The sequence below is a fragment of the Strix uralensis genome, chromosome 14, assembly GCF_047716275.1.
Source record: "Strix uralensis isolate ZFMK-TIS-50842 chromosome 14, bStrUra1, whole genome shotgun sequence".
Classification (NCBI taxonomy): Eukaryota; Metazoa; Chordata; class Aves; order Strigiformes; family Strigidae; genus Strix; species Strix uralensis.
In genome coordinates this window covers 22057929-22074978 of record NC_133985.1, presented here as the reverse complement: position 1 = coordinate 22074978, position 17050 = coordinate 22057929, and the positions used below count along the sequence as shown (strand labels likewise).

Genomic DNA, 17050 nt, shown 5'->3' with positions numbered 1-17050 from the left:
TTTAGTACACACACAGAGTTTGTCTCCTTTTTGTAAGTAACCGTAACTGTATTTTAAGATGCTAAAATGAAGCTGTGGCTGTTTCAGCATCTCTGCTGCTCAGGCTTTTAGGACCCCTCGTGTGCAGGTCACCGACCAGTGACAATTTCACCGGCTAAAGGTGACACCACCAGCCATTCCGGAGCGAAGTTTCCCCCCTTTTCCCCCCGCGCCTCCCGGCCGTGCCGAGGGGAAGGGATGCTCTCCTCCGCTTGCCTGGCGATCGCCCCTTTTAAGACGGAGCCGGAGGGCTCGGCAGGATGGGGAGAGGAGGAGGAGGATTGCTAAAAATACCGCCCTGCGCTGGGGGGGCGCGCGGTGCCCGGCGGGGCGCAGGGAGCGCGCCTGGGTGCGCAGGGAGCGCGCTGCAGTGCGCGGCGGAGCGGAGCGGGCCGCAGGGATGCTCGCCCCGCTCCTGGGCTCCGCGGGTTCCGGCTGGCTGCTGCTGGGTGAGTGTTCCCCCCCCAAAAACCCCTCTGCGGTTGGGATTTGTATCCCTTCCCGCGGCGTGCGGGGGACTCGCACAAATTTCCGCAAAACGCCCTTTGAAACGGGCTCTGAGCGCTGCTCCCCGCCCTGGGGCCGCTCGCCGGCTCCCCCCTCACCCCCACCCACCCCCCCCCCCAGCTCTGGAGAAAGGGTATTTCGGAGGTTTGGAGGAGAAAAGGCAGGGGGGAGCGCGCATCCCAGAGCACAGATGGAAATATTTAATTCTGCTGCAGGCGTGCGGCTGAGGAGCCGGCACAATGGGGTGTTACTGCAGGGCGCTCAGCAAGCTCGGCGGAAAACGCCTTACATAATTTCTCTCAAATCATCTTGCCGGTTTATTTAGTCGGTCCATCTCGGGCAGATTTGGAAGGGCACTTGATTCGTAGCGGGTCTGTGAAATAGGGCAGCGCGCTTGGATGGGGGTGAGGGTGTGCGAGTCCCATTGTTCCGTGGGCAGGCGGTAACGGTTCAAAGTGTGTCTGGACCAGGGAATTATCGCAGGTCTGCAATAGGAGGTTCTTGGGAAGGGGTTTAAACATTCAGCTTGAGATGATCTGCTGAGCTGATTCCAAATCGAGTCCTTTGAATCTGTGTGAAGTGTCTTTCCTGAGGAAAGGGAATGTTCAGTGTCTGCGCTGCTTCCCCCTTTATCTATCAAACAGCTTTCCTCCAGGCAGGCAGACTTCCAAGGGGAAGAAGTACAAAGGGGAAAATTATTTTAAAAGACAGCATCTTTGCATCGTTAAGGGAAATATTCAGGGAGGGGAGCGCCAAAAATGGAAAATGTGATTATTTATGTTCATACCTATGTGCTATTTTTGATTACTAAAAGCGATGTTTCACACTGGAAAAAAAAAATTGGAACCTAATATGACTGGCCTGAATTTTGTCTCTGAAAATATCCTGGTGGCTCCATTAAAGTCAGTGGGTTTACAGCTGCTTATATCAGCAGCTTGAATCAGCTGCTTTTGAACTGTAGCAAAACTCAGGCAGTGCCAGTATGGCCCAGAGGGAATCACAGGGGTGAATCAGAAAGCAAGACTTGGCTGGGAGGCTGCAGGCAAGTGTTTGTTACAGTATTCTGGGCCTGAGGCCCTGGGGACTGCTCGGAGCTACGTTACTGGATGTACCAGGCTTGTTTATGACAACAGGAGGAGAACTGGGGCCACCGGGAACGGGTCTTCTGTGTGAGCTCCTGCTGTCGGGCCTCCTAGATGATCTTCAAGGTCTTTTCCAACCTGGATGATGATTCTGTGATTCTCCATGTCCACCCTGTGCTGTTGATCCCTGGGCGTCCCCTCTTGGTTTTTTTTGCTGTGCTGCGTCCAAACACATCTCCCCTCTGCGGCTGGTGATCCCGACGGGGGTGTCCGTTCAGGTGTGGCTCTGACTCAGGGCCTCCCGTAACGCCACGCTCGTTTTATTTGAGCGTGGATGTGACCTTAGTCCAGTGTTTTCATCTACAGAACAGGTGCCCTTGGGAGACAGAGGTGCTGTTACTGCCCTTTGCAGGGCCACGCTCCGCAGCGGCCGAGATGCACATGAACACAGGTCATGAGTGGGAGACGGATCCCGCCGGAGAGGCGAGGCCCTGCCTGACCCTGTGGTTGCTCCTTTCCTGCATGGTCTCAGTTTTCTGGTGGCCCCATCCCATCAGACACCGCTCCACGTGGCAAAGGGGTCAGGGTGGCTGGGCTGATTTGCTGACCAAGGGACTCCTTGGCCACTATGCCCCAGCACGGCACTCTTGTTTATTTTAAACTAATTTCTGGTGTCATTACAAGGGTTTTGACTAGTTGAGAACAGGTCTATAATGTTCACCTTGGTGAGATAATGGTAGAAGTTGGAGAAAGACAAAGCTAATTATTTCCCGATATGCAGACTTGGATGGTCTGACGGATGCACAGACTGGCATCGTAAAATAAAACAACCCTAACAACCACCCCCCCACCCCCCCTCCCCGGGGATTTGCACATCGGGCTGGTTTGCTTGGAGCAGTACAGTTTACCCCTTGCTCCTCTCCACTTGAGCAAAAGTAAGAAACCCCAGAGACTCCTCTGCTCTCCTCCTCCCCCCTCGTTTCACGTGGCTGCAACCCTGAGCCGCCCGCCCGCCCCATCAGTCCTGCCTTACAGCGAGGAAGAGGAGGCCCAAGAAGGGAATTCTGCCTCCATGGTGCCCTGTTCTCCCTGCTGGCACCAGCACATCTCCAAATATCGCCCTGTGCATGTTTGCAAGGGAAGCAGGAGGTTCATCTGGTGGTGCAGTAGAGTCCTACAGTGCCACTTCAGGACCCGGCGCTCGCGCGGTGATGCGCGTCCTTGCTGATGCCCTCAAATTTGGGTCTCTGGATGAGAAACGTTTCCTGCTGTGCTTTGTGTGTGAAACGGGGCAGATGCCCAAGGCTGCTCGGCCCAGCCCGTGGAGCGCTGGCTGCTGCACAAGAGGCAAAGCCTGTGCTATTTGGTGAGGTATATTTAGTTGCTTTTATTCTCCATCCCTCTATTACTGCTCCATTTGAACAGTTGCTAGATACCATCAAAAGGAAAGAGTAAATGATTTGGATTTCCCTGCTTGATTGCAGGGCAGGACAGCAGATAGCAATTTTTCTGCTCTGGACTAATCTAGACATTTTTTTTGATTCTTGTCTCCATGCTACTATGGGTATTACAAATATATTCAAGTAATGAAAAGAGGAGGAAAGCTTTGAAGACAGATGGTAAACTGAATTAACTGAATACCCACAGAAATAGGAAAGCTGACTTGGGAGCAAGCCAGGAACAAAGAAATACAACATTACATCAGTAGGAGTATAATTGCCATTGTTTTGACGTCACCAAACCCTGCAGAGCACCACAGGGTTGAAACCTTCCCTCGTTAGGACATTTCTGAGAGCAATTGGAGAGAAATACCAGCATCTTCCTCCTTCATCACTGCATGGTTGCAACCAGCACCTGAGTAACTTGTAGCAGACTGGAGGCAAGTCTGGGCGAGGCTGAAGAAGCGATGGTGGGTAACATGACACAGGCATTTACCTCTTGGCGGATGCACAGGCATCCAGGGCGGCTCTTTTCCTGTGGCTTTTTTCTTGGCTTTGCTAGATTATTTCTTCATACAGACCCAAACAAAACATTCCACTTAATCGCTCGCTCTCTGATCAGAAATGAACAGGAAAAAAATAAAAAATTGTATTAATAGATGTTCTTCTAAGTGCTCTGCATGTGTTCTCTGGTGATGGATCAATACACGTAATGAGTTTTTTCCATCACTGCTATTTATGTCTCCTGTGCTACTGCACAAAGCCAAAGCCCTGCAGGTCCTTGGCGGGGGGGGGGAGGGCCCATCTGTCCTTGCTCCATCCCCGTGGGGCTGCAGGTCCCAGGGGCACGGGCAGCTCTGAGGAGGGCCACCCACAGGGTCCCTTCCTGCAGCTCTCCGGCCTTGTCCCCTCTGGAGAAGGTCCAAACTGCTTTGGCCTCTCTCCTCCTCTCCCTCTGAACAGGAGGGCTTACAGCGCTCGTGCACCCAGATACCTTCTTACCCTGGAAACCAGTCAAACGCTGTGGAATGGAGAGCATGTGGCTTTAAAATATGGCTAAATATGCTTGAAATATATCTGTAAAATCTACGGAACCCCAGCGGAAGCCCTCGTGCTCCTTCCTGCACATCCCTGTAGTTTGCTGTAAGCCACACCTGGCTCTCCAGGGGCTTTTTTTCCCAGACGTGCTGATTCAGAGCCTTTGCAAATCCTTTTTTGGAGACTCCGAGAAACTTAGCATTGATACCGTACGGCGTGCTACCGGTAAATGTTTTGCTGGGCTTGGATTGATCACTGTCATGTGCTAGCAGTGCTTACTGATGACAATTCATTTACTGTGTCAAACCCTCCTTGCACCGTAAACATTGTCACGGAGCCTTCAAGGTGACCCGTGGCTGGTGGGGAGGCGGGCGAGGCTGAGGGAGGCTTTGCCTGATTCTGCTTCTTCCTTATGCTCTGTATAGAGCTAAAATTAGAAATATTTTCCCATTCCACTGGAGACTGCGATATGGAAAACTTGGTGGCTGGTGGTGAGAAAGGGTAAGACAGCGAGATGAGCAGGGATTTTTAGTCAGGAAAGAGTTTCAAAGCCTCAAGGGTAGTTCAGCCCGCAGGGCCCCAGAGCTGGTCCCCACGCCCCCTGCTGCAGCCACACATTGGCCGCTCTCTACTCACTGCTGGGGCTTTTACGAGCAGTGGTGTAGGTACAATGTGTAGCAGATGCTATGGAAAAGTGTGGCTAAAAATGCAGCCCCTGCTTGGCATGGGCTGAATTCACAGCAGGCTTTGGCAAAACCCTGCAGTGATTCTCCCACAAAACCCAAATATTTCACTTGCCGTCCCAGAAGTTCCCCTGTTAGCCACACAAGGTGCTGGTCTGCCTTCCGTGCTGTGTGGTATACCACTCCCAAAAATGTGGAAAGAAGATAAATCCAACCACCGTGTCCAAGTCATCTTCTTTTTTGCCATGGGAAGAAAGTGTCACTTGTCAAAAAAAAAAAGTATCATTCAGTGGAAATCACCATCTCGTTAGGAAAACCCCAATTAAGGGAGGGAAAGTCTTTATATTTAGATTTGTGTGCTATGGTGTGGCAAGACTGCAGCTCACATTTCCATTTGCTCAACAGTGTGGCTGCTGTGGTGTAGATACAATCTCAGAAACACCACATGTAAACTACAGCAACAGTTTCCACCTCACTACTGCAAAATCAGTGTCGGATGGGTTGGCCACGGTGAGGTCAATGGGCTCCAGAACTACCTGGAGATTTTTACGTGGCTTTGCCCACTGAAGTCAACCATGTCACTTGGCCCAGGGACCAGCGGTTCCTGTCTGACGGGAACGCTGCACGAGCGGTCAGAAAAATATTCAGAAAAATAACAGCCCCAGAGAAGGGCCTTTTCTCCGCTGTTGCTTGTGGCCAAGGTGGTTACCTGTATAAACCCAATGTCTAGTGGCCAAGCTCCCAGCCAGCCTTCACTCTCGCTGCTGAGGGCTTTGGTGATGGTAGGAAGGAGGGGAGCACCGGTCCCACACCCCGGCATGGGCACCTGGATGCTCCACACCAACACCCAGCCCTTGGGGTTGTGTTCGACCACAGATGAAGGGCAGTTGCCTCAGCCGGATGGCGGTCACCGCACAGCCTTCCTTTTTGAGGTGCATCTTCAGGTCTAGAAGCAGCAGGGACCTGGGGTGGGAGGGTGCCACCTCGGCTGGCCCTTCCACAGAAGCGTCCCGCTCCCTGCTGGGAACACCCTTTTGTCGTGGAAAGTTGTTCTAGAACTTTTGCTTTGAAATTTTCCAAGTTTCAGCTTGGATTTGCTTATGACTATTCTAGATCCTGCATGTTTAGATGCCGGCATGATGTCTCAGCCAAGCCATTTGGTTTCCCGCCGTGTTTCCTTCCCGACACTCCTCTCGGAGGGAGTCACCCACATGGCAGCTCTCTGCCCCCTCCTGCTCCCAGGGCTGGGTCCCCTCCCCAGCCTGGCAGATTTTCCCTGTGGAAAGGGTGTTTTTTCTGCTGCTGTGGAGAGCGAAGGCAGTGCACAGCTGGGTGCAGAGGGCACCACGGCTCCCTCTGGGCTGCTGCTTGATCTGTCAGTGGATGGAAAGCTGCACAGCCCTTCCTTCCTGGGCCAGGCAAGCCAAGCTGCTGCATTGTTTAGTCTGGAGAAGAGGGGGCTGAGGGGAGACCTCATGGCCCTCTACAACTCCCTGAAAGGAGGGTGCAGAGAGGGGGGATGAGTCTCCTGAACCAAGGAACAAGCGATAGGACAAGAGGGAATGGCCTCAAGCTGCGCCAGGGCAGGGTCAGACTGGCTCTTAGGAAGTATTTCTTTGCAGAAGGGGTTGTTGGGCGTTGGAATGGGCTGCCCAGGGCAGGGGGGGAGTCCCCATCCCTGGAGGGGTTGAAGAGTCGGGTTGAGCCAGCGCTGAGGGATCTGGTGGAGTTGGGAACGGTCAGTGTGAGGTTCATGGTTGGACTGGAGGATCTTCAAGGGCTTTTCCAACCTGGATGACGATTCTGTGATTCTGATTCTGTTTGTTCATGGCCAAGAACAAAAGGGACTCAGATGTCCTTTCCTTCTCCCACCAGCCATCGAGAAATCGCCACTGCGTTGCCCCTGTGCACAAGCTAGAGCAGCCCCCGGGCTGCGCTGACCCTGGGCTGCGCTGACCCCGGGCTGGTGATGGTGCCTGGGGAGAGATGAAGGCTCAGGGGCAGCTTCCTCGGGGAAGGACGTGCGAGGGTCAGAGCCGCGCTCCAGAGCAACAAGCAGCTCCTTTCCCAGGGCTGCCAAACCCCTAAAATCAGTTCAAGGAGCGTTGCAGACTTTGCTGGGCTGGCCGGGGTGTCCTGGCTGCTGCTAGATGGCACCAGCTGAGAGCCACAGACCGCCGGTTTGCTAAACTGGGATTCCTTTTTTTTTGTCCAAGGGCAAGTATGAGCTGGTCGGCACAGGAACCAGCACTGAGATTGCTAAACTGATTTAATTTACTTTTTTTTTTCCCCCCTTTGGAAAAGTATCTAGAAAAAGAGTAAACCATTCTGCTGTTGATTTAAATGAATTGGAAGTGATCTAAGCCAAACTTGCACTGAAATTGCAAACGATGTGAATGATGCAGATATTTAAATGTCTTTTCTGCAGATCTCTGCAGGGAACAGTATTTGGGTATTAAAAGTGGAAAGAACATTATTTAGAGCTTGTTTCAAGATTGTTTCCAATGGTGGAGAGAAAAGACAAATATGTTAGAACCCCTCTTGAAATGTTAATTGTATTTTACGTTGTATGTCCAGTCCAGTTCAGTTTCAGGTAGAACCACTCTCCATAACTCCTGCTGACCTAATTCAGAATTAATTTTTCTTTTGCAAATTGTTCAGACGACTCCTTCGAGCAGCCCAGCTGAGGGCAGCTTGTGAGCAGCCTGCCTGCGAAAGGTTTTGGGGGTGCCAGGGGAGCAATCCCCGGTGACCTCCTCCCTCTAACCCCGCGGAATGCCCGAGCTCTGGTTTTCTTTTGCCTGAAAAAGGGCTTTTTTTTTGTGCCGGCTGAGAGCAGCCTCCTCCCGGCCAGGCAAATCCCCGCAGCTGAGAGGCTGCTGAGGGTGGTGTGATGCTCTGACCTGCCAACAACAATTCAGGGCTGTGTTTCCTTTCGGAAAAAGCATTTGCATATCCTCTATTCGCTTTATTTGGTTAAATACATCTGAAAAGGCAAAAGCTCTGGGTCACTGAGACTGAAGAATGGGCTGTCTGAAGGCCTCCCCCCACCTTAACTCTTTGAAACCTTGCTCTAGTGTCTTAGAGACACGTCCTAAAATATCCAGAAAAGGGGGTTTAAAGGCTGCACTTGCTGCAGGGAAGGGGAAGGGGCTGGAGATGGGGAGAAGTCTGATGGCAAGGAGACAGCAGAAGGGTGCCATGTACCTCTGAACTGAAAATGCACTTATGTGCAGCCATAGACAGACTTGAGGAGTTTGCAACATTCAGCATGGACAGAAATGTCTTCCCGGGGACTTGAAAATATCTGTGGAAACAGGAGAGCAAAAGCAAGTTACAGCAGTGTCAGGCACAGAAGCGTACAGGGTGCTGCAGGGTGTGACATCAGAAAGTGGTACTGACTAGAAACAAAAATACAAATAACCTAACTGCTGCTTTAGTTAACAAAATAAAAACCCTAAAGCAACAGCAAAGATCCTGAAACATAAACCAAGTGTATAAAAACATTCAAACAATGTAACCCCTGGTTATTACCGTCAGAAGAAAAGAAAGTTTTAGTGAAGTATTTCACTTGGAATATTTAAGGATAACTCAAGTCGCAGCCCAACCACAGATTTCTCAAAAACCTTCCACGAGATGATGCCAAACCCCCCTTTCTCCCCCATTTTCCAGTGCCGTGCTAGGCCCTCGCTGCAGGGGGTACTGGAGCTGGGTGTGGGCTGTGGTTGGGGTCTGGGGCTGGTGGGTGCCGGGCCCTTGGACCGGGGCAGGATACGGCCCCTGCACCTCGCTCTGTGCCGCACCAGCCCCGCTCAGCTGCAAAATGGAGACGGTGCTTCTGGGAGCCTGTGAACTGGAGGATGACAGCTGGGAAGAGATGCATAAGCAATAAAAATTGTCATCCTGGGTTTATTTTTTTCCTTTGCCATCCATTGGCATCCCTGCGGTGCAAGGAAATTGAGGGCTAGAGGGAGAGGAGGCAGAAACACTTGCCTGGTAGCCTCATATTAGTGTTCCTAATTATTGAATTAATCCTCCGTATGCTTCCTTCCTGCTGCTCTTTTTAAGTGGTCAAAAATATATGCGGTATAATCAATACAAGCATAATATCTGACCAAAAGATATAGAAAGGAAAAAGAGACTACTAAAAAGAAACACAAGGGAGTAAAGTTCCCCCATCTTTTACATGACTTACATTATTTTAGTTAGTGGCTGCTTTTTATTTCTAGTCACAGCAGGATTTTCCATGGATGGGCCGTAAGGAACGTAGAGATGCTGTTGGCAGATTTCTGTTCAGTAACTGAAGCTATTGCCCTGGCTTATGGGAACCTCCTGAAAGACGAAGCAGGAATTTTTCCTGAGGTATCCTCATTATTTTGAAGTGCTGTGTGGGACTCCGGGCCGTGCAGCGATGAAGCCCGGGAGCTCACGGGCCGGCTCTGAGCCCAGTGTGGTTTCCTGGTGGTACAGCCTCGGTTAGCTGCTCTGGTGGCTCTACACCCCCCTGGCTATAAGCATCACTCTGTTTAATATTCAACCTTAATCTGTGTTTCGCATTAATTTTGATAAAGCATAAAAGCACAGAGAAATTCAGTGTTACTCTCTCTTACAGAACTCTTCATGCACCTTGTGTTTGACTGTGAGCATTAAAAGCACTGTGACTTACTGATACAATTTTTTTTTTCCTGGACAGGTGGGGTCTCAGCCAAATCCCATCAAAGTCCTTTGAAGTCTTTCCATTGATTTTACTGGTAGTTGGATCTCACTGGGCTTTAGACTGAGCAGTAAGCAGCACACAAGGTGAAGTCTTATTTCCTTTGTACTTGTAGAGTATAAACATCCCTGACACACTGAGGTGAGGGTCAGTTTGGGGCAGCTTTCTGCAGAAGCCACCTGAGTCCTGGTTTGGAGCACAAAGGACTTTGTGGCTCCTCTTACCTTGGCTGGGTGCTGGGTGCTCAGCGCCTCGGGGCTCAGCCCACAGCCTCACGCTCTGCAGAGCGCAGCTAATACATCTGCAGGAGGATCTTACACATACTTGAACTGTCCTCCGAGTTCCAGTGCCAAGGGCTCTCAGAGCAAAACCCTGTTTATGGCGAACTGCATGCTTCCCCTCGGCTGCGGGTCCAAAAAAGGAGGTTGTCTTCCCATAAAACACTCTCCTGATTACTCTGCTCTGCAAACCACCTGGCAGAAAGTGCTGAGGCATTGGGGAAGCTTTTATTCTGTGTATTACTTAAGAGTGGGCTTACATCCATCTCCCCTGAAGATAGGAAGCCTAAATCCAGTTTCCTCCCTTTGTTCTCTCTCATATTTCTCCTACGGCTGTCCAGCCAGCGAGTCCTTGTGCTGTATGTATGTGCAGCAAAAGCAAGACAAGAGAAAGGGAATAACTGCTCAGGGTATTTACCCGGGAGGTGGAAGGGTCCGGAGCTGTCCTGAAATGCTTGTTTAACTGAAGGCCCCCACCTATCCTGAGTATGTTGCCCACTGTGAGCTCCGTGGGGGTGGGCAGGAGTATTTGTTACCAACAGGAGCTTGAAAGAGCTCCGATAAATAAATGCAGCACAGTAACTTGTTTTTAATCCAATATTTATTTAAAATCAGTATTCCCACATCCCCTTTGGAGCACTCCATCACGAACCCAGCTGTGTTGTACCTGTGGGCTACAGGCACCCAAGCACCCAGCCAGCTCCGGGCTGCTCATGCACCTGAAAAATTTTCCTGACTACAGAGTTTCTATCAAGCTGTGGCTCATCAGGAACAAAGGAACAAGAATCTGAGCTGGTGAATATTATTGAGGTCCCATTAAGCCAGCACTGTGATGCTGATTTACACCTGCAGACCATTTAGGCCAGTACTGCCTGCCCTACCCTGGCAATTTTATGAATTAAGCTTGATTGCAGAATACCCACACGTGAGCCAAATGAGTGATGTTTGACAAGCTTCCCTGAAATCTCATTACATATCTGTCCCTCTTCATTCACGAGTGTTGTGTTCTTTGAGAATTCTCCGTTATACACTCCAAGTCTACAATGTCGCAAGAACATTTCAGGACAGGTCAGACAGAAGCTCTATTAACTACACTAATAGCAAGAAAGTGTTCAGACAGCATCTCTTCTCTGCCAACTGACTGTGGAGATCCAGTTTATACACAGTTTCAGGAAAAAAAGAGCTGAGGAAAACAGTAATTTCAATGTTAACAAAGCCAGAGATCCATCTCTGGGAGGGATGGGCTCCTCCTGTGCCTTGCTAACTGCCACAATTTCAAAAAAATAACAGTAAATAAGGCGGCAATATGGAGAGGGGCTGCTGGGGGGGCCCAGAGGGGCTGTTTTAGCTCAGGAGTGGGGAGGTGGAAGCAATCACAGACTGCTACCTTCCAGGGGAAAGGAATGTTCTTTTAGTTAGGGGAAACATCTTAGCCAGACCTCTCGGATCTTAAATACTGCTAATTTTGCCACCACAAATGAATTGCAAAGTTTTTGTTTAGTTCTTATCAGTGTGAATTAGCAAAAACCGGTTTGGGGTCAATGCCAGGTTTTTTCTTTGCTTTTAATATATGTAACAATGTAAGGATGATATTGGCAATAGTTATTCTCTTGCTGTTTTATTGATTCAGGTGATTTACATTTATTCTACTCCAGCTATGAAGTTTCTAATTTAGCAAACTAGGACTGGCAACGCAGATTTTCTCAGTGTCAGAAACTTCATTTTGTGATGACTTTTCCCAAAGGGAAATAAATAAACGATGCTGTCTTTCATTTTAAACCGCGCATTTGCAGGAAGGCTTTGCAGTTTTGCATCCAAAAGCCTTGCCTCGAGTCTGTTAGGAAACGTAAAGCTTCCAGCGTGACAAATAGATGTGTCAAAATCATGCAATATTCAGTAGCAGAAGGGGTGAGTTTTGCCCATCTGCGAGAAGCTGGAACAAGGCTCCCACCGCCGGGAACTGGAGCCTCCAGTGCCTCAAGGGTTACACTGGGGCACGGCTGCTGCTGCGCTAATCCAGCCTAAGCTGATATTAGCCAAGCTTAACTTCTTTCAGCAGTTTGCAGATGGGAAGGGGGTGGGACGTCCCGGAGTCAGCAGTTCTTCCCCAAGTCCATGAGCGCCGGCTCCGGCGGCCCCAGCCCCGGCCATGAGCTGACTGGGGGGGGCTGGGGGAGAGGAGGGCGAGCGCCTGCCCCCGCGGCTGGTAAGTCCAAGGTTATTTTTATTCTTGAAACGTCGGTGAGGAGCCCGGGTGAGACCCCGGAGGGCATCGCCCCAGCCCCGGGGTGCCGCAGGCTCTGCCGTAGTTGGGCTCCGGGATGCTGAGCAAGACAAAACCGGAAAAAAAAAAAAAAAAAAAAGAGGGGGGGGGGGAAGATCCTGTGTGTAGAGAGGGACCCCACGGGCGCTGCTGCTGCGGGAAAAAGGGGTCTCGGCTGCGTTTCTGGGGGGTGCAGTGCGGGGAGAGCCCGGCGGCGTGGCGGGCGGGCCGGGGATCAGACCCCAGCGTCAGAAAGTTTGTGGCTTTCGCAGTTTCCTGTTGTTTCTGATGTTTCTAACAGCCTTGGGGCGGGGGGGGGGGGAACTCTAGGCTGGCTCTGGCTGGAGACCCCAGCGCTGCAGGCGGCCGGTCCCGCGTGGGCTGGGGAGCCCCAGCTCAGGGACCGTGGGGGCTGCGGCGTGGGGACCCCCCGGTCCCTCACGGGTGGCGGCGGCTCGGCGTGCGCTGGGGTCAAGGTCACTTGGGTGCAGAGGTGGAGGATGGTCTCTGGGGCTGCCCCGGGAGGGCTCTGCCGCTTTGGGCTTCGTTCCCCCAAACTCCCGACCCCACGTGTCGGGGCTATTTCTGACAGCAGAGACCGGCAAACTCGTGTCATTGTTGCTGACAGCCCGGGCGCTCTGTATATCGAATTTTAACCACCCAGACTTTAAGGTGGGCTCTTTGTGATGGGCTTTTGTGGGATCTCCCAATGCTGGTGACTGACATTTGGCGCCTTTGCCAAAGCTCCGCAGCGGTGGCTGGTTACAGGCGTTAAACATGCCGCGGGATGTGGTTCCTGACCGAACGCTGCGGATTCACCCCTCCTTTGAGCACGGAACCACCTGCCTGCTCCATCCGTGTGGGAAGAGACTGCTGGGGTGCAGAGACGGGTGGGGTGTACCCCGGTGTGAGGTGCTCGCTCAGGGCGTCGACTGGGGGAATCTTCCTTGTGGTGTTGTGTTAGTGTGTGCGCGTCCCAGAAGTAACAAGTGACAGGACAAGAGGGAATGGCCTCAAGCTGCGCCAGGGCAGGGTCAGACTGGCTCTTAGGAAATATTTCTTTGCAGAAGGGGTTGTTGGGCATTGGAATGGGCTGCCCAGGGCAGGGGGGGAGTCCCCATCCCTGGAGGGGTTGAAGGGTCGGGTTGACCCAGCGCTGAGGGATCTGGTGGAGTTGGGAACTGTCAGGGTGAGGTTCATGGTTGGACTGGAGGAGCTTCAAGGGCTTTTCCAACCTGGATGATGATTCTGTGATTCTGATTCTGTGATGGGGATGGGGTGGCTTGGGGGTGTGAAGAGGATGATTTCAGGGGTTTTGGTGAGGCTCTTGGAGGGTCCCCGCGTGTTCGTGGAAGTGTACAGCACGGCCGCGGGGTTCAGCTGCCGAGGTGGCTGCGTGCAGCTGTCGGGCCTCCTTGGCAAATCTTCTGCACCAACCAAACGTGGTTATTTCTGTTTTCCAGCGCAGTGAGAACGGTCCCAGACATGGTGACCATTTCTGCAGCAGTCAGTTTGTTTTTACTGGCTTCACGTGCAAGAGAGACTCAAAGTTATGTTCCTTTAAAAGCACGGTGATACTCTCACACACAGAAAATACACAGAGATTATTTTGGGGAGCTCTGGCTGTTTGTGGGCGCCGTGTTTCGGTGCTGACCGTAGGCTGCTGGCATGGGGCCTGGGCAGGCAGAGGGCATGGTGTGAGCTGTCCCCGCTGCCCGTCCGTCCACCTGCAGCGGGAGGAAGGAGTTTCTTTCCTTCAGGTTTTTTGGCACATGACCTGCCTTTTAACCCTGATTTTTCTTGCTCCTCATTGCACTGCGAGGTTGCCAAATAAGCCTTGAGCAACTTTCAAAGCCTCCTTGGGCTGTTAGTTTGCTTTGGGGTGAAGCCTGGGCCTGGTTCTGACAGTCACGTTCTATGTGCCCAGGGTCTGGATAAAACCCTGCTCTCTCCGGGTCTGCTTACACCTTTGGGGTCCCCTCGGTCCTTCCCACAGACAGGGTCCTTCACAAAAGCACTACAACTTGCAGGGCACTTGGTTGGTAATTAACCTGGTCTAATTATAGACAGCTTATAGTAAGTGAGGGATACAACTGTATTTATTACAGTTAGATCATGACACGACTGTTACTTTTTTTAAGCTCCCATTTTTGATGTAATTTTCTAGTTTCCAATTCCAGCGTGACAGTCCGAACGCTGTCCCCATGGGCACACGTTTGACACACAACTGGCAGAGGGCCTTTTGGTCTGTTCATCATTCATATGGCTTTGCTTTTACCTCGGTGGCAGGTCAGCAAGTTTGGGAGCTCTTCAAGCTGTAATATTGGCTTAAAGAGAATTGCTCCTTATAATAAAGACAGAGCTTAGCTGTTAGACTGTACAAGCTAGCAGGTCTCAGCCTCAGTCTATGTATTCTGCAGCGCAGATGAAAATCTGCGGTGTGACGCTGCACAGTCAGCATCCTGCAGACAGCACCGGGCTTGACTTCCAGGATCTTCATGGCTGGAGGCAATGCCAGCTGCAGTTTGGCCCACTTAGCCCTGCTGCAAACACTTTCTACATAACTGTTGATACTACAGAAGGCAACACAAAACTGAAATTTGACCAAGTAAGAGATTCAGTCTGGTCTGAGTTGTCAGTGAAATGACACATGGCTGGGAAGTGGTGTACAAAATCTTCCTGTTCATTCCTGTCCCCTGCAGGCTGAGCTCTGAGCGTGCCATTGTGGTGTCTCTTCAGTGTTATGGAAAGTCTTCTCCTATAAACTTGTTTAGGTTTCTACGCCGCTTTAGACGATGCATTCCCAGGGCTGCCATCCTCGCCTGAATGTAAAGCAATGGCTGTGCAGGATGCTCGGAGTGTTATTCAGAAACCACTTTATTCTGGTGCTGCTGCCAAAAGAAACAACAGCAACAAACCCAAAAAGGTTTGCATGGATCAGTCCCCCTGCGTCATTCCCTGGGCCACTGGGCAATTATTTGTGGAAAGGCAGAGTGGGGCTGGGAATGACTCCGGGGGCAGGCAGGAGGCAGGCAGCAGGCAGGCAGGATGGCTCCTCGCACTGGCAGGACACTCTACGCCATCCAGCCATGGCCTGGGCTGTAGTGGGGCATCACAACCTGTGTGGGCTCGGCTGTGGTGGGCTCCTGGTAGGGCGGGAGGTGGATGCGCCGTGGGCCGGGGAGCTGCCCTGCTCCCACCAGCCATGGCCAGTCCCCGTGGCCAGTCCAGTCCCCGTGGCCACACGCTGCAGTTCCAGCATTAAATGAATCTGCCCTGGGCCATGCTGCTGACCCCCTGCACCACGTTTCTGGCTCCATCATGGCACCAGTGCTTATGATGCCCTATGATCACCCCAGGTGGGGATTTGGTTGGCAGCTAACCATTTTTTCTGATACTTTTGTGGGACAGTTAGTTTTGTGCCAGCTCAGTGCCTGCTCTGGCCAACAGCCACGTGCCCCAGGCTGGGCATAAGGCAGAGGAGGGCACTGGCTGGTGGTGGGGAGCTCCATGGTCGTGTCCAGCAGTGGTGAGGGTTTGGGTCACCCCATCCTGCCTTCTGGTGTCCCTTCAACCCCCCCTCGTGTCACTGCAACTGGTCTCACATGTACTGACATGGCCAAGGGCAGGTGTGGGACCTGCCTGCGTGCCTGTCTCTGCCTGGCAGCGACCTGCCATGGGGACAGAGCAGAGCCAGCCCCCAACAGCCAGGGCAATGCCTGCTTGTCTACCTGCTTCTTCCCTGCCTGGGCATGCAAGAGTGGAAAATTTCACCCCAAATCTCCTTTCCTCCACCCAGCCCTGGGCTAGGGGCTTTGCAGACCGAGATGGCTGCAGAGGGACTGGCTCTGGAGTGTTTAGGTGGGGAGACTGAAATTGAGCCTGGCAGCGAGCTGCAGAGAGGGTTCTATCCTGCCTGGGTGCATTGAAGGGCAGTGTGTAGTCTGCAGGGGTACAAAAAGCGATCCCCAAGGGTGCTGGGTAGTTTGGGGGTTGGGGCTGGGGGTGCTGGTGCAGTCGAGGGCTATTAAATAGCAACCTCCTCCGAGCAATGAAAGGTGTGCTTTTCATAAAAGAAAGAAAAGGGGAGAAAAAAGAAAGAACAGCAAAATGGGAATTAGCAAGGTCTGGAGCTGAACTTCCCCAGCCCACTGGGGGCTGTGGTTGGACTCCCCTTTCCTTCCCCACCACGTCCAGCTGGTGGGCCCCACGCCTCTGCACTGACCAGCACTGGCACTGCTGCAAACTTCAGGTTACTGGGGTTCTTAGCTGGACCACAGGCCCCACAGTACCAAGGTTTGTTTAAATCCAATCAATATTTGAAGGCAAATGTCAAAACTTTGCCTGGCAACAAGCCGTGAAGCAGAGCACCGTTGTCTTTCCGCTCTGCAAAACCGGCTGTGGTGGGTGCAGCTGTCTTCTCCCTCTCCATTCAGCGCTTCTCTTTGTACTCTGCCCCAGATAACTATTTTTATGCAATTATTTAAGCTGTTTGTTCGCTGCCTGTCACACGGTATTCAAGAACCATATAGTATATGGGACAATCAACCATCAATGTCACACACAAAAATCACAAAAAATACCCCCAAACCAACCAGACTCCTTCTTCACAAGAACTGAGATTTACAAACGATGGTGGGTACCTCTGGGAAGGGGGGAGCTTTGCAGACGCTCTGTGAGCAGCTGCCAGAACTGAACCCCAGCCCTGGCAAGAGCAGCACCGTGGTGCAGCGCAGGGACAGATACCAGCCCCGTTCTGAGGACGCGATGCCGGCAGGGCACGGTGCTGAACCCTGAGCCCCAGAAAACCTGCACAGGATTCACTGGCGCCTGTAAACTTTGCTATAAGGCTGAGGGGTAAATTCTCTCCTGCTTTAGTCACCTCCATGGGTTGCTCCCGTGGGCCACGCTGCCTGCGAGCCGAGGAAGCAGGTCGGGGAGGATCATCAGGCTGTGGTTTCCCCAGATGAAACTGCAGCCCCTGCGCTGGTTTTGGCCCAGCAGTGT

At 52.0% G+C, this 17050-nt stretch overlaps 1 protein-coding gene across 4 annotated transcripts in view; it reads left to right on the top strand.

Annotated features, from left to right (window-relative positions):
* Window positions 1–382: 382 nt before the first annotated feature.
* Window positions 383–17050, top strand: part of ACSL6 (acyl-CoA synthetase long chain family member 6) — a 60593-nt gene continuing 43925 nt past the window's right edge. For 3 of the 4 annotated variants that reach the window (XM_074883306.1, XM_074883305.1, XM_074883302.1), the window contains exon 1: window positions 11864–11986. In XM_074883306.1, the coding sequence (XP_074739407.1) occupies window positions 11896–11986 (91 nt within the window). In that variant the 5' untranslated portion in view covers window positions 11864–11895. Of the gene's footprint in view, window positions 489–11863; window positions 11987–17050 lie in introns of those variants that run through there. The other variant, XM_074883304.1, reaches the window with a different exon arrangement.